At 34.7% G+C, this 23,293-nt stretch overlaps 1 protein-coding gene across 1 annotated transcript in view; it reads left to right on the forward strand.

The window, feature by feature from the left end:
• Positions 1–23,293, forward strand: part of LOC145259284 (glutamate receptor 2-like) — a 426,938-nt gene that overhangs the window by 377,856 nt on the left and 25,789 nt on the right. Inside the window, exons 6-9 of the mRNA XM_080117152.1 lie at positions 4,702–4,938; positions 11,571–11,675; positions 15,787–15,906; positions 20,333–20,536. Of these exons, the coding sequence (XP_079973278.1) occupies positions 4,702–4,938; positions 11,571–11,675; positions 15,787–15,906; positions 20,333–20,536 (666 nt within the window). The remainder of the gene's footprint in view (positions 1–4,701; positions 4,939–11,570; positions 11,676–15,786; positions 15,907–20,332; positions 20,537–23,293) is intronic.

A 23,293-nucleotide genomic window follows, 5' to 3' on the forward strand; every position in this document is an offset into this window, starting at 1 on the left:
AAGCCCACAGTATTAATGCTGGTGTCCCTCAGGGGTCTATCCTGGGCCCAAATCGCTTCCTGATCTACATCAATTATCTCCCAAAACACATACTTAAATCATTCGTTGACATCTATGCTGATGACACGACCATCTATGGAAACACATCAAAGGCCTTGAATGACAAAGTTATCTCTGATTCTCTCTCCTCTGATGTTAAGCACACGGTACAATGCGGAAAGAGGTGGTTGGTTACTTTTAATGCATCTAAAACCAAGTTTCTATCTTTACATCATCAACGCTCTGATCCCCATCTGACATCAATTGAAATGGATGGCTCTCATCTTGGGGAGCCTCCGTGTTTTGACAAGCTTCTGGGATTGACCTTTACTCCTGATCTGAAATGGAACACGTACATCAAATCTGTTGCTAAGGTCGCTGGAAAAATGGTGGGATACTTCTACCACTCCAGTAGATATTCACTGCTGATGCAATTCTCTATCTATATAAAAGCCAAGTACGTCCAAGGATGGAGTACTACTGCAACATCTAGGCAGGACCTGTGGGAGAGAGGTTGCAGGGAAGAGAAAAGGGAATCACCCACTAGGCTACGAAGTCTATTTTGTACTCTGTCAAGGCAGGATAGGATGTTTAAACAGCCTATCCTGCATCGACAGAGTGCAAAATAGACAGAAGGGACGTTGTAAGCCTGTCGTTGTTTTATTGTTATTTCCATGGGAACTACTCGTCTGAGCTCCAATCTCTGCCCCCTCGCCAATCTTCACGAAAAACACCCGTCTATCTGAAACCACTGTCAGTAATTTTCTCCGCTCTTTACTAGTGCTTAAATCAAAACGTAGATTCCATGAACAAAGCTTCTTTCTTAGAAGTGCACGCCTGTGAAACTCTCTTCTGTTTGCCTGTTTCCCACCTGACTACAACTTGGATGTCTTCAAGTCCAACCTAAACAAGTTCCTGATGAACCGCCCCCCCCCCATAATTAAGACACTTTATCAGATCTTCATTACTAACGATTACTACGATATTGTCCCATTAATTACTGTACACGCAATTATCCTTTCCCGGAGTGGCCTCCGGGCCTTGATAAGTGGTGACTTCCATGTAAAAAAAATAGATAGATAGATGTCTACCTATCTACGTGGGTAGATAGGTAGGCAGGTAAGTAATTAGGTCTATAGAGATATATAGATTGATGATATATGATTATATATATAAAATATATTTTAGTCATCGACATACAGACCTGTTTCGTTGTATCACAACTCATCAGTGCCGCTAGACTAACACCTCTCCCAAGCCGAGGATCGAACCTAGAACCGTCGTGATGACAGTCGGCAGTCCTACCCCTTGACTACGGAATCGGTGGCCGAAATTAACCTGTCCGAACGATTATTTAAATAAACATCCGTCCGCTACTCGTAGAGGGCTCAAACGTTTGTTTGTAAACAAATCGCGAGCTTCGCATTATTTCAGCTAAATTAAGTAGCGAGTAAGATAATTTACGAGAGTGCTCTACCAAAGAGGGGAGCTTTATAAAATATATTTTAGTCATCGACATACAGACCTGTTTCGTTGTATCACAACTCATTATGATTATATATATATACAGATATATATATATATATATATATATATATATATAGAGAGAGAGAGAGAGAGAGAGAGTGGGGAGAGAGAGAGATACGTACATACATATATAGATAGATGATTGGATGGATAGATTGAATATAAATAGTGAGGTTTATAGATAGATAGATAGATAGATACATACATACATACATACATGCATACATACATACATACATGCATACATAAATGCATACATACATGCATACATACATGCATACATACATACATGCATACATAAATGCATACATACATGCATACATACATACACACATGCATACATACATATATACATGCATACATACATACATGCATACATGCAGACATATATGATGATGATGATTGCAACGTCTTGTCAGACGAGTGCCACTCCCTCAGACATTTAAAATCCATGAGCCCAAATGTCTGAGGGAGTATCTATACAAATATGACGTTACAGAGTCTTAGCTTTGTACGACAGCTAAGTCTCTCTCTCGGTTCAAAATGTTGAGATCCAGCAACAAGCAAAAGCAAGATAGCCAGCAACAAATTAAACTGCAGACCAGCTTAAGGCGGGTACTGGTCTCCCGCTTTATGGTTTTTTAAATCAGAGATTTGCTTCTCCTAGGAAGGTTGCCTTCACCACGGCTTACGGGAGCCCTCTCCACCCCCAAACATACATACATACATGCATACATACATGCATACATATATACATGCATACATACATACATGCATACATACATACATGCATACATACATACATGCATGCATACATACATACATACATGCATACATACATACATACATACATGCATACATACATGCACGCATGCATACATACATACATACATAAATGAATACATACATGCATAAAGAGATACATAGACAGATAGATCTATAGTTAAATACATTTATGCATAGACAGATATACAGACAGATAAATACATACATACATACATACATCGGGTACATTTATGCATAAGCGAATAGATAGATAAATAGATAGATAGATACATACACACATTTGCATATACAGATAGATACACAGATAGATAGATAGATAGATAGATAGATAGATAGATAGATAGATAGATAGAAAGATGCATAGACAAATAGATAATACATACATACATACATACATACATACATTGTGCATGCTTTCATAAAATGTGTGAAATAACAAGACATTTCTCTGATAGCAAAGCCACGTTTCTATTGCTTGCAACTCTTTTATATTTCAACTTTAACGATCACTTGAATCATCGATTGTCTAACGTTTAGTCTTTGCATTTTTTTCTATAAAAATTTAACACTAAACTTTTCTATTTTTGTGTTCTTACCTATTTTTTAATGCGTATGATCATTGATAATGCTTAAAGTCACTTAAAATAAGACAAGATTTACCAGAAATAAATGGGAAAGATAATAAAGGCAATTATCAGTAGTCGATCCGATAATACGCGTATCACACCGCGATCGAGGTAACTCGGTGCATCTGCGATTGAAGGTAATCTTTATATTAATAAAGTTATTATGTTCCGGTGTATGTGTGCGTAGTTCTCGCCTCTACGTGACTTAGACATCATTATTTCTTATTTATTATTAATCAAATATTTATTGAAATAAAACAAAGTAGAGTGTTATTTTAACGTTTCATCGATGTAAGTTTCATATCTTGTCAAACTCGAAAATCTTTCTGTCGAACGTGGGATTCTGCACGGAATGTTATGAAAAGGGGCTTAGGGTAAGGGTTAGGGTTAAGGCAATTGTTATGAAAAGGGGCAGACAGTAAGAAAGCAAAACTAGATGCGTTTGAAAATGATATTAGGAAACGATTAGAATCGAACCCAATAGGCAAGGGTTAAAAGAAAGGAATGCAGAACGATAGGCATTGTTCTCGCAAATAGTTAAATATACTCATTATTTTAAACATATTTTCTTTTTTTAAAAAAAAGAGAATTATATTCTCGAAATTATCAAAGATATTAAGGTTATAAATTATATATAAAACATATATCGAACAGTGTGTGCGTATTTACTGATTATATTTGGGAATGAATTTGAAAAATAAATAAATACATATATTTGTAGTCATAGACATACAGTCCTGTTTCGTTGTATCACAACGCATCAGTGCCGCTGAAATAGCATCTCTCCCAAGCCAAGGACTGAACCTAGAACCTTCGTGTTGACAGTCGGCAGTTGTCCCACTCCACCATGGAATCGACACCCGTAAATAACTCGTCGGAATGTCTATTTAAATAGACACCCACCACCACTTTATATATATATATATATATATATATATATATATATATATATATTGTCATCCACATACAGTACTGTTTCGCTGTTTCACAGCTCATCAGTGCGGCTAGACAGGCAACTACCTCAATATACCTTATATATATAAATTACGATGAGTTTACCAAGGTAATCAAAATGGTAAACTTAAAATATATTATAAATATTAAAGAGTTAATATTTACAAGTAAAATAAACTCAGCCTGATGTAAAAGCTCAATAAAACCGAAAAGGAAATAGAGCTTATAATATGAACAAATGACATCTTGAAAAAGAGCTAGAAACATATTTAATTTTAAAAAAAGAAGCACAAGATAAGTGGATAGTCCTTAATCCGCGGAGTTTCGAAGAAATACTCTCCTTCTCATCAGAGGGCAGGAATTAGCAAAAAATATGTTTTTAACTCTTTTTCAAGATGTCTTTTAACATGTTTTATTAATCATTTGTTCGTATATATATATATATATATATATATATATATATATATATATATATATATAAATATATATATATATATATACGAAAATTCCAATTTTAATGACACCTTCGTTATTTTGTCTGCTATGTTCACACGACACGTAATTTCAACACCCCGATTTTCTACATTGCTTACAGCCTTCTCATACGTTTATGTATTCTTACATGTTTGTTTACCAGCATTGCTTCAAGCAAAGTATATTTTCCCTCATACGTGTGTGTGTGTGTGTGTGTGTGTGTGTGTGTGTGTGTGTGTGTGTGTGTGTGTACAGTATATTTTGTTTATTGTTTGTCGTGTTTTACTCTTTGCAGGACGGCTATATTGCTCCAACTGTTCGCTCTTTTGTTGCTATGAACACGAACTTCACGCTCCTCAGTAACCTGCCTCTGAAAGAAGGCCCAGTTGAAGACACACTAAACAACACAAAAATTTATCGCACAGCCGTCGTCAGAGACATTGTCTCTTTGCTGAAACAGATTGCGTTTAGCATCAATCGACGACCAACAACCGAAGACATGAGATTGAAAATCGCGAAGAAATTACGGAGGGTAAATAGCGCCATTTTTCATCTTTCTTTTTTTTTTTTTTTACTTTAGAATATGTTCTCTAGTTAAACCATTAAATTTTCAGATTCCACTTGAACAATTGTGACTCTTTGGGCGCGCACACACACGCGCGCGCACACATACACACACATATATATATATATATTATATATAATTTTTACATATATATATTATGTATATATACACATGTATATATATATGTGTATATATACATATATATATATATATATATATATATATATATATATATATATTCGCAGCAAGTCGTTATCAATATCAGTGTGTAACAAATTTCATCTTCCTATGTCTAATAATATTGTGTAACATGTACGACTGTATGAATAATATGTACGACATAATAATGTTGATACCTGGGTTCTTTTTAGATCACCGAAGTGAAGCAAAGTTGAGCCTGCTCAGTATCTAATTGGTGACAAATTTGGGAATTCCAGGCGCTGTATGTAGGGAGCCACTAATAGGCCTCGCACTCCCAATCTCCAACCTTTGTAGGATCCATAACCTTCTTTACAAGTACTTTAATGGAATGGGCTCTGATGGACTAATAACCTTTGTGTCTTCCTGACGTAAATACTCCCGAATAACACGGCAAGCAGCAAAATCCCACTCCTCCATTGTAGAAATTCCTACATGCTAGAAAGCTTTCTATTCTAATAGTTTTTTTCCTCGAACCGCTAGGCATTGGAATTTTCCACTTATTTACTTATTCCTTTGTTCTCTGACTATACAAGAGGTTTAAATGTAATGTGAACAAGCATCTCGCTGCTCAACTTCTCACATAGCGCTCTGAATACATGATCCCAAATAGTAGTCCCTTTCCGCCCCAAGTGGCGATAGGTTGAGCTGCAAAGAAATAACACAGCAGTTTTTTTACATAGGGGTCACTACTTATCAACGCCCAGAGGCCACTCGAGGATAAGGGTTAAAGTGTGTACAATATCAGAATCATAGTAATCGTCAGTAGTGGAGATTAAGTAAATTTGTTAACTTAAGTGGAGCGGCTCATCAAGAACTTGTTTGCATTGGACTTGAAGACGGCCATATTGTAATCAGCTGGAAAGCAGGTAAACAGAAGACAGCCCCACGGGCATGCTGTTCTAAGAAAGAAACTTTGTTCATGGAATCTACGTTTAGGTTTAGGCACAGATAAAGAGTAGGGGAAATTTATTGATAGTGTTTTCAGATAGACGAGTGTTTATCGTGAAAGTTTGGCGAGCGGGGACCATAGATTAGAGCTCAGACGAGCACTTGCCATGAAAATAACGATAAAGCAGAGACAGGCTCGCAACACTTCTTCTGTGAGAAAGGGCTTGCAGGGAAGAGAAAAGGGCATCTCCTACTAAGCAATGAAGTCTATTTTGAACTATTAAGGCAGGATAACGTTTTCCTAGCAGCTCCTGCCCAGATGTGGCAACGGTACTCCATTCATGGACATATCTGGCTCTTATATAGGTAGAGAATTGCATCAGCAGTGAGAGCATCTTAAATATATGCCATTTTATTTCTATTTATCTCCTTTTTTTTTAAGCAAAGTAAATAGCAGAGGTTTTATAGTCTTTTCTGTAACCCCTTAAGTATAATCGACAATACGCTTTGTTTGGTGTGGAAAAGGAGTTTAAAAAAAAAGTGTCTGATAATTTCAATTAGCACGTTATTACGTCACTTTTCATTTCTACTAAAGTAGTGTAATATGCATTGATTTGTATATCAGTGAGACTCCGACCCAAAAAAAGACGATATAAAAAAGACTAAAGTAGACCGTATAAAGTAGTACGAAAGCTGAGAACTAATACATTTTTATTAACTACAGTCTTCTTGAACTTTGTCAAGCATGGCAAATAGCAAAGGTTTTATATATATTTTTAGTATGTTCGTTATTTTACATATATTTCTTTTCGTTTCGTTTCCATTCTTTCCTTTTAAAAACGATTTCGTATTTTAACAGAATTTGATAGCCAAGATGAAAACAGCTTACTTTTTTTTGCAAGTAGATGTGTAAGCCTCTAGAGATAAAATAGGAAAGATCTTCTGAATCGATTTGTATATTGAAAATAACGTGCACTTCGTGGCTTTCTTCTTGGCTGTTATTTAGTGTCGAATTTTAATTTCAAAAGCAAACCGACAATTACTAATGTGTGACTTCTTCGCAAATAAAATTGCGTGCTCCTCATATGTTTTCTTTTTTACGGATGAATGGTGGTGAAAACAGTTGCAAATGTCGTTTCGTGATGTATTTGCCGAGTCTTGAGTTGATATTGTTTTTTTCATTTTAGTAGCTAATAAAAACCAAAGTATTTTTTATTCTGTTATCAGGGGAATGTGCGAACGGTAATGGAAACACTTGACGATATTTACATTTTTTTTTTTTAATTTTGAATCCATTCAAAAATTTCGCGATCTTTCTGTTGATTCAGTAGAAAATGCTAATGGAGGCAAATTTCCATAAGAAAGAATACACTTGTCATATACCGTCTAGATTTTTCTAGGTAAATGCGACTGATGTTGCTTATGGTGATAATGCTTATAGTGATGATGGCGGTGGTATTTAATGATGGTGGTGATGATGATGGTGATGATGAAGACTTTAGGTCTGAATACCGCGTCTTTAAATTAATATTCAATAAGTAACGATACATTTGTTGAATACCGTCTAGGTTCTTTTAAATGAGTCATTCTCAACCTTTCCTCCATTATTGACCCCTCGGCTTTATATATTTCTTCATTTACTCCCTAATCCCATACAAAACAATTCGTCGCCATCATAAAGTGACCAAAAAACAAAGAAGGTCAAGAAGAAACTTTTTATCGTTTAAGATTTTTAAGTTTTGTATAAAAAATAGTTTTATACAAAAATAAAGAAAATCAAATCATTTTCTGAATAAAAAATTATGAAGTAAATTTGTGTTATGTTTCTTAGATATGACACAATTTGAAAAGAAATAATTATTTTTCAATTATCACGTACTTCAATTATTCACTACTGACTATATAATTTTTTTTTAACCGGAGAGACAAATTTACCCATGGTTGAGAATCTCTGTTCTAGACTAATGCTGCTGATTTTGCTGGTTCTGCTTTTGCTCATCATGATGATGATGATGATGATGAGTATTATGATGATGACGACGACGATGATATGTCGGCGACGATCATGACGATGGTGATAATGATGATGATCACGATGTTGATGACGACGACGACGATGATGATGATGATGATGATGATGATGATGATGATGATGATGATGACGACGACGACGATGATATGTCGGCGACGATCATGACGATGGTGATAATGATGATGATCACGATGTTGATGACGACGACGACGACGATGATGATGATGATGATGATGACGACGACGACGACGACGATGACGACGATGAAGAGGTTAGATCTCAAAATAGTATAACATCGTTCAACCTGGCTGCGATCAGCATACTTCTGGGTAAAAGACGAATCCGTTTCCAGCTGGGTGGGGGTGGGGGGATTCCTTCGGCACAAAAAGTCAACAGAATCTAAGCTCTTATTGAAATGGTTTGTTTTCTGTTAATTGAGGTATAGCTTGGATCCTATTCAGTTATAGGAGGTCCATCTGCTCAGGCTTTTACTTCTCTCTTTGAAAAGAGGTTAGCTTATTGCTAATTGTCTGAGGCGGTCTTAACAGAGAATGCCGACGACGCAGGCCAGGCATGTTTTTTTGGTCAGCGTGCTCTTACTCTAGAGCGCCGACTTTTTAGATTCCACTTTCCAACCCTTGTGTCACATCATCTTGCCGTGATTGAAATAAGATAAATAACACCAGCTCTGAAAAGAAAGCTTTGTGGAAACTCAGAAAAAAACTGTGCTTTTGGCGATTTGGGTTTGATTTCCGGTAGGCTTTTCGATGCGGCGTGAAACAAGCTGTCAAAACTCTAGGGTTATAATCAGGATTCGGTTCTGGGGGTCGGGAAGGAGTGAGTCACTCTCTCGAAAACAGCACGTTTCTGCCCTCTTCTTTTCCAATCGACCACACCTGGCCGCTCGCCACCAATGTCACACCGCACAATCCGAACGTCAGCAATACAAAATTCTTTTCAAGAGAAGATGTTCACGACTCTTTTCTCTCTGCTACCCCAGGGAATTTTTCCATACTTTTATATCCTCCTATCTAGAAAAAAAGGAGAGACGGGAAAAAAAATAGCTTCTCCCATCATGCTCTGCCTTCCCAAGATGCCGTTCACGTATACAAATGCGCTGGCCATCCTTTCCTTCTTCTTTCCCAAAGAGCGATGCAGATACGCCCGGTACGTTTCTTTTTTTTTTCTTCTTTTCTAACCATATACCCCACATGATCAGTGTGCAAAAGTTCAAAGGCTAATGACTTGACTGATTTTGCTGCTGTAACGTGATTGTAATTCATAAATATAGAAATGGAAAAAAATTAATAAAAATCTGATTCGAATTTGTTTTTAACAAAATATTTTATAACCGTTTCTCTCCCGTGTCGATACCAGTTAAAGGTCTCTCACCATATTCGATCTCGCTCAGTGTATACTTTTCTAATTCCTCTGATCGCATGCCGACCAGAGCCGGCCGATTCTTGTCCTCGACTTTCACGTCCATTTTCTTGTTAGATAATACCTTTGTTAAAAGATATTATCGATCTATCTGTCTATCTTCAAATTTATCTATCTATTCAATTATATTCTTAAAATAGTTTATATTGGGAGTTATTTATTGTTTATAGAATAAAGTGTTGCAATGGGTTTTAGCTGAAGACTTTTACATAAATTAGCTCGGTTGAATATACAAAATAACCTTGAGCAGGCGTACGTGACAGAGGAGGTCACATTAAGGGTACGTGTCTTTTAATCGGTTACGTCACCGGAATTGAGGCCAGGAAGTTGGGAAGTTTAGTCAGTCGAGAGTAAGAGTTTGATCACCGAAGTGAACAGATTTCAAACCAGGAAGCGAGGCTGTAAGGAAAAAGCATGTAGAGACGAAATACAGACTCTGTGAAGACCATTTGAGACAACTGAAATAAATTTATATTTTAAAAATATAAAGTGTTCTTCTGTGGTTTCACAAAAGAAGGAACAGATGTCTCAATTGTTTATGATATTGCTGATTTCATGGGTCATCATGGAGCTCAGCAGTGAAGATAGAAGAACTATTGGAGAAAAAAGGTATGAAGCATATATTATTATTCTTATAAAAAATATGATACCTTATGTAAATATGAACTGTAATATATACTCGTGTGATAACTCTCTGATAGAACTTGACTCAGTTTATATGTCGATATCATATCCTCTGGATAAATAATACATACAAGTTATACGTTTATATGGTGCCGTTATAAGAACAATATAATCAACCTCTATAAATACAACATTCTTCAACGCCAAGTTTGTTTCTCCGATCACGTGGTGCATTTTTTCTCCTTTTTTTCCATTCTCTTCTGCACGCTTCCTAATTTGCATATACGTGATTTTCGGCAACTGCTTTTACTGCTAATCTCTTAATGCAAGTCAGCCATCCTTTGCTGATACTGATATTTTTCCACGCGCTAATATACACTATGTTACACTGCTGCTGTTGATGATGATGATGATGATGGTGATGATGATGATGATGATGATCATCATCATCATCATCATCATCATCATCACCACCACCACCACGACGATGGTGGTGATGGTGATTAATTTCATTAACCTACATTTTTTGTAAGAAATATCTTACCTTCCAAATAAATTCTGATAAATTTTTGTCTCATTTTACATATTTCTACAGAAATTTTCAAAAAATAATAATTTATAAAATTTCCAAAAATTGCAAAAAAAAATACAAAATGTGTTATCTTCTAAACAAATTCTCATTTTTTTTTGCCTCATTTTGAATTGATATTTCTACTAACATTTGAAAAAATAATTCTTACAAGTTGCAAAAAAATAATATAGCAAAAATTTCTTTGACATTTGCTGCTATAATTTTTTCATATTATCGTTAAAAAAAACATTTAAATAAATATTCATTCTGAAAATTTATAATAGGTTGAATGAACAACATAATTCTAACCCTAAAGAAACAACATAACAAGAAGTCTAAAAACCAACATAACTCTAACCCCCAAAAAAACAATATAACCCTATCCTTATAAACAACATAATTCTAACCCTAACAAAACAACATAACCCCAACCCTAGAAAACAAGATAATTATACCCTAAAAAAACAACTCCAACCCTAAAAAACAACATAATTATACCCTAAAAAAACGACATAACCCCAACCCTGAAAAGCAACATAACCTAACCCTAAAAAACAGCATCTCTAATCCTAAAAAAACATAATCCTATCCCTAAAAACAAATTAACCTTAACTCTGTGTCTGACGAAACGAGAACAATGTTACTCTCCTGGATTAAGTAAAGGGTTCAATTCGGAATTCCGTGCAGATTCCTTAGTTCGACAGGCAGGTTTTGTGAAATACAACTGAAGAAGGTCGGAGGTTACATCGACGGAAACTTTGTGAAAATAAGATTCAAGATGAGGAAAGTAGTCCGAAAAATCCAAATAATACGACAATTATTTTTCTGTTTGTTTTTATTCAGATTAAAATGGATGGTAACACTGGCCACGTTCAGTTAAGTCAAAAAGGAAAGAGAAAAAACATCAACTTATATTTTACTGCCGTTTTTGGAGAAATGACCCAGGAAGTAAGTAACGCCATTTTCTCTGTCATTTTTTTTTTTTCATACTTTTAGATTTTGCTGTAGTTTGACGCATTTTCCGACGATGTTTTTGAGTGACAAGCGTAAAATGAATGGAATCGGATCGTTCGATCTTAAGTTGACGGAACATTAAAAGAACGAACAATAACCATTCTAACATGAAATTAAACCTGTTATTTTTTGGTGAAAATTGCGAAATTATTCTTGTTTTATTAATTCGTTTCTAGAGGTGCTCATTGCGTCTCTATAATTAATTATAACCACTAGTCAGTCGGTCATATTTAACCTAGCACCTAACTGTTGACTTTAACCATAATCGGAAAGGTGAAGGAGATTGCTACTGATTGTTGTTGTTTTTCTTGTCATTGTCCGTTTTGATAATGTCGTTGGCATTCGTTTTCCTGATATCTTTCTGGTAAGAATTCTCTCTAGAAAAATGTCACGTAATTACGGAAGAGACCACGTGAAAGGTTTCCAGCGTCCGTAAGTGAAAGTTTTTCTGTGTATTAAACTGGATTCAAACTTGGCAGATTTTCAGTTTGTCGTTAACTTCTTAGCCGCACTCCACTCTTGCCGGTGCTGTTTTTAAAAAAACAAAACAATTACATTCAATTGTGGGTGTTCCTAAGTTTCTCAACTTAGGAACACCCACAATTGAATGTAATTGTTTTGTTTTTTGTTTTTTTTTTGTTTTTGAAATTAACAGGTAAAATATAGAAATTAACAGGTGAAATCTAAATATGAATTTACTTGTCCGTACGTCCAATGTCACAAAAACATCATCATCGCAAACAATTAATGAGAAACGAATTATCTTCCTTTACAGTCGCTCTTTATCAGTTAAAAATCATTATAACAGTTTCATCGGCAAAGCTAAAAAAAACATGGCTGTCTGTTTACAGTTGTAAATTGGCTATTTTATTTTATAATTTAATAAAGTAATGTTGAGTGGAGACTGTAAGATTTTTTTATTATAGATTCTTTTTACATTTAAAAAAATGTGCAAGTGAATTGACATCTGTTCCTTTATCATTTTAATACGATAGAGTGTGTGTTCTTTTGTGTGTCACGCTTACATCCGGGTCGTTTAATTGTTATGTTCTTCTATTTCTTGTCATAAATAATTTATCCAAGAATTCTTCATCAGTTTTGATTTAGGTTTCGACTATAGCTGATGGCACTTAAATCATCTAATTTTTATAAATAATTTTATCAAGTCAAGAATTCTTCATAAGTTTTGGTTTCGGTTATGGCTGAAGGAACTCAAATTATATATATATATATATATATATATATATATATATATATATATATATATATATATATAAATACATATATATACATACATATATATACATATATATATATATATATATATATATATATATATATATATATATATATATATTGATAAGTTTTTATTTCGGTTTCGATTCAAGCTAATGCACCCAAGTCATATGGATATTTTTTTTTAATCGCAACTTTATAACATATAAAAATCGATAGAACATTAACTCTATAATAATTTATACGAAATCTGCAAGAATTAAAATATCATATTTAAGCGTACTTTGCGACCGGGCGTTCGTGCTAGCATAGATAAATATGTTTGCAGTTTTAACAAAAAAGCTACCATAATATCATAGCGTCTCCATTTACACTGAACATCTACAGAATGCCAACATCAATATATTACATATGAATGAGCCCCACCCCCGTAGAATTTCCACATGTCCCGCTAGTTTATATTAAAAAAATTATTCAGAAAAAAAAAATATGTCGTGTGTTGAATTTTCATGGAAAAAAGTCCAATTTTTTTTTTTAATCAGGTCTTTTAAGCTTTAAAAGCCTAAAAAGAATTTGTTAAAAAGGTTTTTAATTCGTTTGTTTTACTTATTTTTTTATTCATTTTATTTAGAATGTTTTTTTTAAATGTTCAACCACCGTGAAATTTCCACGGGTTCTACTAGTTACAAATAATACGATTGTTAAAAACCCTTAAAACATTACTTAAGACATAGAAGGCTTTATGATCTCTATATCTATAAAAGTGAGAATGTTTGCCTGAGGACAATTCTCAACCTATATACTAAACGAATTTTTGATCGAAAGATTTGAAATTTGGAATATAGGGTATGTAAGCACATGGGAAACTATTTAATCGGTTTTTTATCCAAAAAAAAAAGGCTACTAAGGAGTAAAAATTAAAAACATGGTACTTAGGGGATTGTCGGATTTTTATCTGTTTCACTTGTGCTTGCCGAATTATTCGCATGACAGCTTCCTTATGTTAAACATAAGTAGTTTTGAAAACACTTTTTAAAGAACGTGGCAAGCTGGTCTAATGGTTATCGTACTTGACTCACTGTCTTTAGGTTTTGGTTTCGATCTAGCTGAGTATTTTTTTTTACTTCCAAGAAGTGCAATGTTTAGAAAAAAACATAATACTCGCATGCACATGTTTCTATTTTTTGTATGAGTTAAAATATATTTATGCGTATTTTACGACCAGGCAGCGCCAGACGGTCTGGTAGTATATCTATAAAGGTGAGAACGTGTGTGTGTGTGTGTGTGTGTGGGGGGGGGGAGAGAGAGGACAACTCCCAACATATATTCTCAACGAAGTTTTGATCTACAGACTTGAAATTTATTATATAAGGTATTCGGACACGTGGAAAAGATTTTAATCAGTTGTCATCCGGAAAAAAAAGTGCTGCTAAAGAATACAAATTGAAAAATTGGTATTTAGCTGTCATCGTATTTTTATCTCTTTGGAACTGTTTCACGATGTCGCATGCGCGAATCGTCCACATGACAGCTTTCTTATGTTAAGTGTAAGTAGGTCATAAAACCTTTTAAAGAACGTGGCAAGCTGACTTAATGGCTACCGTACTTGACTCCTTGTCACTTAAATTTTGGTTTGGATTTCAATTCAAGTATTTTTTTTTTACTTATTTTCCAAAAAATGAACTTCTTAGAAAAAAACATAATACTTGCATGCATATGTGTCACTTTCTTTCCGTATTTTTTTTTTTTTTTACTTCATTTTTTTTAAAGGAATTTAACATTACGTTTAATACCGGGCAACACCTGTTACATCTGCCAGTTTAATATAATTGTCTGCAAATCTCAACAAACGATTTACGATCGTTTTGAATTGATTGGCGAGCCATCGATTACTCAAGCTTATAAGCCTTTTCAACTTTCTTGAAGATGACTTTGAACATTTATATAGCTTGGAGAAAGCTCACACTGCAGTGCTCTCTTTAAGTGGTTTCACAAAGATCTCTTTATCAAACTCAACTGGATATCCTGATCGGCGTTCATTTCTAAGACTCTACACACGCCATTGTGTCGCATGGTATAGGAGCCGTCCTTACAACATAAAACAACAACAGTTCCTTAAAAGTAATACGAGCCACTTAACATTTAGCTGTAAGGTTCTGCTAGAAGACAACTGCTATACAACGCGACATCATGGCGTGTGTAAACAGCCCCATAAAACCATCTCAGAAAAGTTGAATATCGAACATTGCAAGTCCTGGTAAAGTATACCAGCGGGAACAGTTGGAAATAAGTCATATACCATCCACTATGACTAAGCCATTTCTACAGCTACCTACCTGGAAAACGGAGCTGTTAGACCTGATATAGTAGTATCAGACAAGAAGCAGAAAGAAGCAACCCTAGCAGAAGTTAGTGTCCCAATTGATGTCATGTTAAACAGAGTTCAGATGGAGAAGATAATAAAATGCCAAGATCTTATGTATGACATGAAAAGAAACTTGTTTATTAGAAATATGTCCATCATTCTAGTAACTGTAAAAGCAACCGGATTCATTAAAAGAAAATTCAAAAAGAAAAACTACCTGGCGAATATACCCGGTGAACCAAGTGCAATAGACATATAAAAAAATTCGCTTAAATGGGCGTTTAGTATCTTTAAAAAGGTAATTTGGTTGGAATGTTTGAGATAATCGGTTAATGTCTGGCGTCAGGTTTCCAGTTAGAACAAAGTGATAATAAAATTGAACAAAAAGGATAAGGAAGTGTTGGTGTGAAAACCATAAAATACTTCTGTTTTTTACCCTTTTAGATTGCAATATGGAATGCAAGCAGTACTGAACATTTTCAAGTGTGTCCCCGAAAGATCTATCCAAACATGACGTATACGTTTCCCTTAAAAGGACGTCGTGTTCAAGTCGTCACTATTTTGGTACGTTTTCATTTATTTTTTCTATATATTTGTTCTTAAAATAATTTGATTTGTTGCTTGCAGTTTCATTTGTATATACGTAATCCGTTTCTACGCCTATTAAATAAGTGAAATCATTCATTCGCAAGACGATTGGCCACTCACGTATGTGACACTGTGTCAAAAAAAAAGAGAGAAAAGAATCAACCATTTTTAAAATGAACTTTTTTTTTTCAAAATGAAATTTAAACGTTCTACTGAACAACTTAAAAAAAATACTATTTGCATTCTTTTTATTTTCATGTAAGTTTAGTTTCTTTTACAATATTAAATAAATACAATATTAAAAACTAATTTTTATGTTGAAAAATACTTATGTAACGTAGTTGGTGGCTTCATCATTGAAATACGTATCCTATTGGCGGCTCACGTGCCGAGTTTGTGTCGCGTCAGCATTTAAACAGTAAGCGTGACTTCACGGAATGAAATGCATGTATAGACATGAAGATAGGAGTAAAATAGAAGAATATAAAAAGGAAGCAACTCGTGGCGATACGAAACCCCCGATATCTCCTTTCCCTACTTCTTCGATAGCGATCTGGTTGACCGTGGGTCCTAGAGAGAAAATTACTGTATGACAACAGTGGATTGTATCTATAAAAAAAACAAAAAAAAACAATGAGTGCTATCTGACAAAGAAAAGGGAAAGAAATAGTGAACTTATTGTGTCGTGTTGTAAATACGTGTCAGTGACTTGCGTGTGAAATCGGGCGAAAGAAATAACTTTTTCTCTTTCAAGAAAGCTTGTGCAAAAGGTTTTATTCCCATTGCGAATCTCACTTACATTTTTTAACGATTTAATATTAATTACAACATTACAATTAGATTTCTTAAACGATTGAGAATTAATGACAAAGTTACATTCAGATTTTTAAACGATTTAAAATAAATAAGAACGTTAAACTTAGATTTCTTAAACGATTAAACATCATTAACAACGTTACGTTTATATTTTTAAACGATGGAAAATTAATAACGTTACATTTAGTTTATTTTAAAACGATTTAATATGATTAACAACGTAACACTTAGATTCTTAAACGATTTTACATTAATGGCGTCACAATTAGACTTTTTAAACGATTTAACATTAATAACAACGTTACAATTAGATTTTTTGCACGATTTAACATTAATAACAACGTTTCACTTAGATATTTTTAACGATTTATAATTTATAACAACGTTACATTTAGATTTTTAAACGATTTAACATTAATAACGTTTCACATGGATGTTTTAAATGATTTAAAATTTATAATAACGTTACATTTATGTTTTTAAACAGTTTAACATAATAATAATAAAGTTATCCTTATGTGTTTTAACAATTTAACAGGATAAATAACATTATACTTATATTTTTAATGTTTTTATATTAATAACAACGTAACAATTAGAATTTTAAAACGATTAAGTGTTGATAACAATGTTACAATTAGATTTTTAAACGTTTAAAAATTTATAACGTTACATTTAGATTTTTAAATGACTTAAAATTAATAACATTACAATAGGTTTTTTAAATGATTTAAATTGTAACAATAAATAAATTTAAAACATTTATAAATTCGTTCTTTGAGTTTTAAACATTTTCTAGAGAGAGGAGAATAGTTCTTGTTTTAAAAGGATTCAAAATAAATATAGTTTTGTGGGTTGTGGTATAGTTTAAAGTAAGTATAGTTTACGTGGGGCGTTCTTACAATAATGCCTACAATTTTTTTTTATTTCGTCCGAATGGATAAGAGTTGATTTTAAATTGACTTGTTATGATCACTGAACCTCTGAAAGTTTCATCCCTCTGTTGCAGATATTAACGGTTTGAGAATCTACGAAAGCAACCGCTGTCACTGACGCGCATCAGACGTAGAGATACATCATTGAATTCCTGGTAAAAGCGCATTGAGAATAAATTTTGAGGCACAAAATGTCGCTCTTTTTAAGGGTACCACTCCCGTGTCTGTAGCTCTTCAACTTCTCAAGTAAAAAAATAGTAGGATTTACTGTAAGAACGACCCTCCTATGACAAAGCGCACTTCGGACGCCTATGCACAGCCATTGTTTCTCGCTGGCAAAAGTGTATAAAGAATGATGGTTACGATGAAAAAAAAATCTGGAGCACAAAAGGTCGCTTGTTTTAATGATACCACTCCTATCTTCGTAGCTCTTCAACGATTGGAATTTACAAAGTTTGAAGCTTGACTTTTGGAACTATCCTCGTAAAATTAAAAATGAAATAAAAATAAGTCTGAGTTTGTTTTCCTTTCACCAAAAAAGAAAGAGTTATATACCCTTGATGTGAAAGAGCATCTGTTATTACAGTTTGCAAAATAAACTAAACTGCATCAGATAACAGACTCTAATCATATCATAATTTTCGGGTTCTGCATTATTATTTAATCTGTAAGTTGTTCAATAAATCTAACTATGGTTATACTTTGTGTTCGATCAGTTTGTTGTTATTTCACCGATAGCAATGGTTTTATCAGAAGTAACACAAAGACAAACTGCATAGTTATTTTATATAAATACTAGCCTGGGCTGGACGGCGTGTCACGGTACTGTGGAGGTGTATGTTGAGCAAATAATTAAAAAGCGGTAGTAGGCAGGCAGGCTATAACCCGTACCATGAAGGAGAAAAAGAACGTGACGTTTTGCCGCTGCGTCCATCGCCAAACTGGAAGTGGCGAAAGTTTAAATTAAGACTAGTTAATCGAAAAGAGAGGAGACTTTCGAAAAAAGCGACCCCCTTGTAGAAAAGTGCCCAGTTGAGGGTTAAGGAATTAATGTTTTCAGCCAATTTTTCGAAATCTGTCGTCCGAAAGGGTTAAACTTTAAAACGATATCGATCTCGTGAAAATCCGTTGCCTCTGTCAAAAATTTTAGGCAGACATACAAACATACATGATGATGATTGCAACGTCTTGTCAGACGAGTTCCACTCCCTCAGACACTTAAAGTCTATGAGCCCAAAAATGACTTCCATCGCCACAGGACCATTTTAAAAAACAAATGCCTGAGGGAGTATCTATACAACAGCTAAGTCTCTCTCTCGGTTCAAAATGTTAAGATCCAGCAACGAGAAAGAGCAAGATAGCCAGCAACAAATTAAACAGCAGACCAGCTTAATGCGGGTACTGGTCTCCAGCTTTATGATTTTTTTTAAATCAGAGATTTGCTTCTCCTAGAAAGGTTGCCTTAACCACGGCTTACGGGGACCCTCTCCACCCCAACACACACATACATACACACAAACACACACGGTGCTAGTTGGCCGTTGACTCCAAATTAGGCACAAGACCGTTTTTTAATATGAGGAGTGAAGGGGAAATGGGGACCAACTCCCCGGGGAGTAGGAGAGCTGGATAGTGACAATTGGTATGAAGGGTTGTCCCTACATCGACCAAGGTCTTATATGTGGGGCTGCCCTCACATATGATCTTTGCTTGCAGTATCTTCCGGAACAGATGGTATTTATTTGCTCCCCCACTGAGCAAATTAGGCACAAGGCCGTTTTTAATGTGAGGTAAAAACCAGCTCCCCTAAAAGTAGGCAAAAAGGGGGCACTCTGGTTACCAAAAATAATAATTGTCCCAGTATAGAGGGTTTCCCCTCCATTGACTGGTACAAATTATCTTAAGTGCAGCATCTGCCGGAACAGATACTACACTTTGATCTTGGCTAAAAGGCCAAGAAAAGGGTATTTATTTGCTCCCCCACCGAGCAAGTTAGGCACAAGGCCGATTTTTAATGTGAGGAGTGAAGGGGAAATGGGGACCAACTCCCCGGGGACTAGGGGAGCTTGATAGTGACAATTGGTATAAAGGGTTGCCCCGACATTGACCAAGGTCTTATATGTGGTGTTGCTCCCACATATGGTCTTTGCTTGCAGTATCTGCCGGAACAGATACTACACTTTGAGATATTAAATGTTTTATTCATGTTAAAAATACAGTCAAAATTAACGATGAACAAAAAACTTAGGCACATGGCCAACTTAAATCTTGGCCCGAAGGCCGAAGAAAATCTTAAAACGCTAAGAACAGCATCTATTAACAACAGACGTTTGATCTTAACCAAAAAGGCCAAGCACAAAAAAGTTACGGACAGACAGACAGACCGACGGACCGTCTCATAGAGTCGCTTGCACGCGACTAATAAATAACAATGTTACATTTAGATTTCTTTAACTATTTAACAATAATAACAACGTTATATTTAGATTTTTAAACGATGTAAAATTAATAACAACGGTTTAATATTAATAACAAACCTTACAATTATGTCTTTGGGTGCGGGAAGTAGTGTGCTTAGAAAACAGGACAATCATGATAATTTATTCTTTTGTTTGTTTTAAGTTTATTGTTATTTTCTTTTACTTTTCTAGGAAAAGCCATTCACTATGTACAAAGTAGATCATCACAAGCGAACAGGCAATGACCGATTCCGAGGTTTTGCTGTTGATTTGATGGATGTCGTCTCCAAGAGACTTGGATTTACCTACGACCTTTACCTCGTTCATGATGGAAAATTCGGCTCCAAGACAGACTCAGGAGAATGGAATGGGATGCTGGGGGAGATACTTGCCGGGGTATGTAGATTATATATATATATAATTATTTCCACGGCCGAACCAAGAGCTTAGAAAGCCAACAACCGGAAGTCCAAGCCTCCAGTTTCGCCATCATTTGGAGATCATCAAAGGGTAAAACTCGAATCTGGACTTCCGGTTGTTGGCTTTCTTGGCTCTTGTGGGCTGCGACGTTGGTTCGGCAGTGGAAATAATTATATATTCTCTCACACTTTCTGAACATTACATATATATATATATATATATATATATATATATATATATATATATATATATATATATATACAGTTGTTCCAAAATTCTTGTGGTTTCTTTCCATATGTTTTAACATAATTCAAACGTGATCTGACATGTTGACGCTTCAACAACGGAACTGAGCTTGGACATCTTGAAACAAAACCTGTACGATTTAGAGCTCTACTGGTTGTATCCTTACTTACATCAATCCCAGCTTCACTGAGGTCAGTTTGAATTTCACCAGGAGTAACAGGTTTCTATGTACCTTTCTTCTTACCCACCTTGATTTTTTTTTTTTTAATTTCCTTGGTGGACCACATCTTGGAAGAATTGCAACAGCATCACCAGGGTTTTTAAACTATACTAAGTGGAAGATTAAGTTCCCTTGATATTAATCGATACCTCTATATTTATTTGTGATTAGCAATGTTTTTTGACAACTTTTTAGTTTTAGGCATTTTTTAAAATAAATGAACTAGTTTGCAATCAGGTAAACAAAAAACCGGAAACATTTTTTAAAAAATATTTTAATATAAAGCTCTCTGATTTGTCAGTGATAACTTGCTTGTATTATTGCAACACGCAAAGCAAAATTCATATAAAATTATTTTAGAAAATGGAATTTTTAAGTGTATTGAATACTACGGCGTTTGTTAATTTATATTTTTCCTTAAACTTTAAGTTTGCAATTACTACCCCAAATATTAGTTAGAATAGTAATAGGAATATACTGACCAAATTTTAAGGTAAAATCCTGTAACCCTAATTAAAGTTATGAAGAAAAATGTAATGTATCCAATACTTTTGCGTGGCACTGTATATATATATATATATATATATATATATATATATATGTGTGTGTGTGTGTGTGTGTGTGTGTGTGTGTGTGTGTGTAACATAAATTCAATGGAAACAAATTTTTGCTTAGCTGCCTTCTTAAATCTTTTTTTTTACACGGTGGTCACCACTAATCAAGGCCCGGAAGCCACTCAGGGATAAGGGTTATTGCAAGTACAGTACGTTAGTGTGGAGATTTGATGAAGTGTTTACTTAAAAGGGCGGTTCATTAGGAATTTGTTAACGTTGGACTTGAAGACATCCAAGTTGCAATCAGGTGGGAAGCAGGCAGACGGAACAGAGTTCCACAGTCGTGCACTTCTAAGAAAGAAGCTTTGTTCATGGAATCCATGTTTTGATTTAGGCACTGATATAGAGTGGGGGAAATATTTCACAGTGGATTCAGCTAGACAGGTGTTTTTCGTGAAGAATTGGCGAGGGGAGGGGACAAGAGATTGGAGTTCAGCTCTTACCCAGATATGGCAACAGTATTCCATCCTTGGACTTACTTTATTGACTTTTATATAGATAGAGAATTGCATCAGTAGTGAGATATCTTCTGGAGCGGTAGAAGGATCCCACCATCTTTCCAGCGACCTTGGCAACAGTCTTGATGTACGTGTTCCATTTCAGATCAGGAGTAAAGGACAAACCCAGAAGCTTGTCAGTTGGGAATATATATATATATATATATATATATATATATATATATATATATATATATATATATATATATATCGTGTTAATCCGAAGATTGTATTGCTGGCATCTGTTTCCCCGATATTTTTTTAGTCAGGATTTTTTCGAAGAGAGACCACGTGAAGTGAAAATGATTTTTGTGGAACGAACTATATTCGAACTTGGGACACCCGGATCGCAAGTTCGTATCGTTAACCACAAGACCACCATCACTTTCGTCTGAATAATCACGAAAAGTTTGATGATCAGTTGCCTTTATTTTGTGTGGTTTATTATTTCATTGTCTGCAAGTGTTTTTATCACATCTAAACATTAATCTGTTTTAATAATAATTATTAATATTTGTGCAAATCAGGCATTTATGATTACGGATAGACCAAATAAACAATAATCTCCCTCTAACTTGTCCACCAAGTTTCAGCCGTGAATAATATATTTCAAATGTACACCTCTGTGTTGCAAGTGTACCCTGATACGATGTGGAAAATCTTCGCTGTTAGTTCATAACTCCCCATTTATGGTGTAAGAACAGGTGAGGAAAAGAAAAATATCATACAGCAAAAATCACGTAAATTAATGAATTTTTATTTTAAGAAAATCATTTTAATGCGAATGTAAGTTTTTCTAATGCCTCTTCCCCATGTTAAGAATGGCTTTCTAAAATCTCGTAAAAATTTGAATGATTCCCAAGTATTCCTTGTTCTGTAAAATAGCTTTTTAAACTACTGTGATCTCATTTCAATAATTTAATCTAAGTTCAACGCAAGTCACGTTGTTTCTATTCTCTGTATATAATAGGCACTTTGTCTGCGTGGGTGTCTATCTGCATGGGTCTGTGTATGTGTCAGTGTGTGCGTCTACATGCGTGTGAGAGTTCGTGTTATATGGAGTCTGAAACGGCTGGGTCGATTTTTTTAAATTTCTACACGTGTACTTTATTTGTCAGTGGGTTTTCTTAGATAGGGTTTGTATCGGAATGCTTCC

The sequence above is a fragment of the Euprymna scolopes genome, chromosome 34 (assembly GCF_053919585.1).
Source record: "Euprymna scolopes isolate OS-2025 chromosome 34, ASM5391958v1, whole genome shotgun sequence".
Taxonomy (NCBI): domain Eukaryota; kingdom Metazoa; phylum Mollusca; class Cephalopoda; order Sepiida; family Sepiolidae; genus Euprymna; species Euprymna scolopes.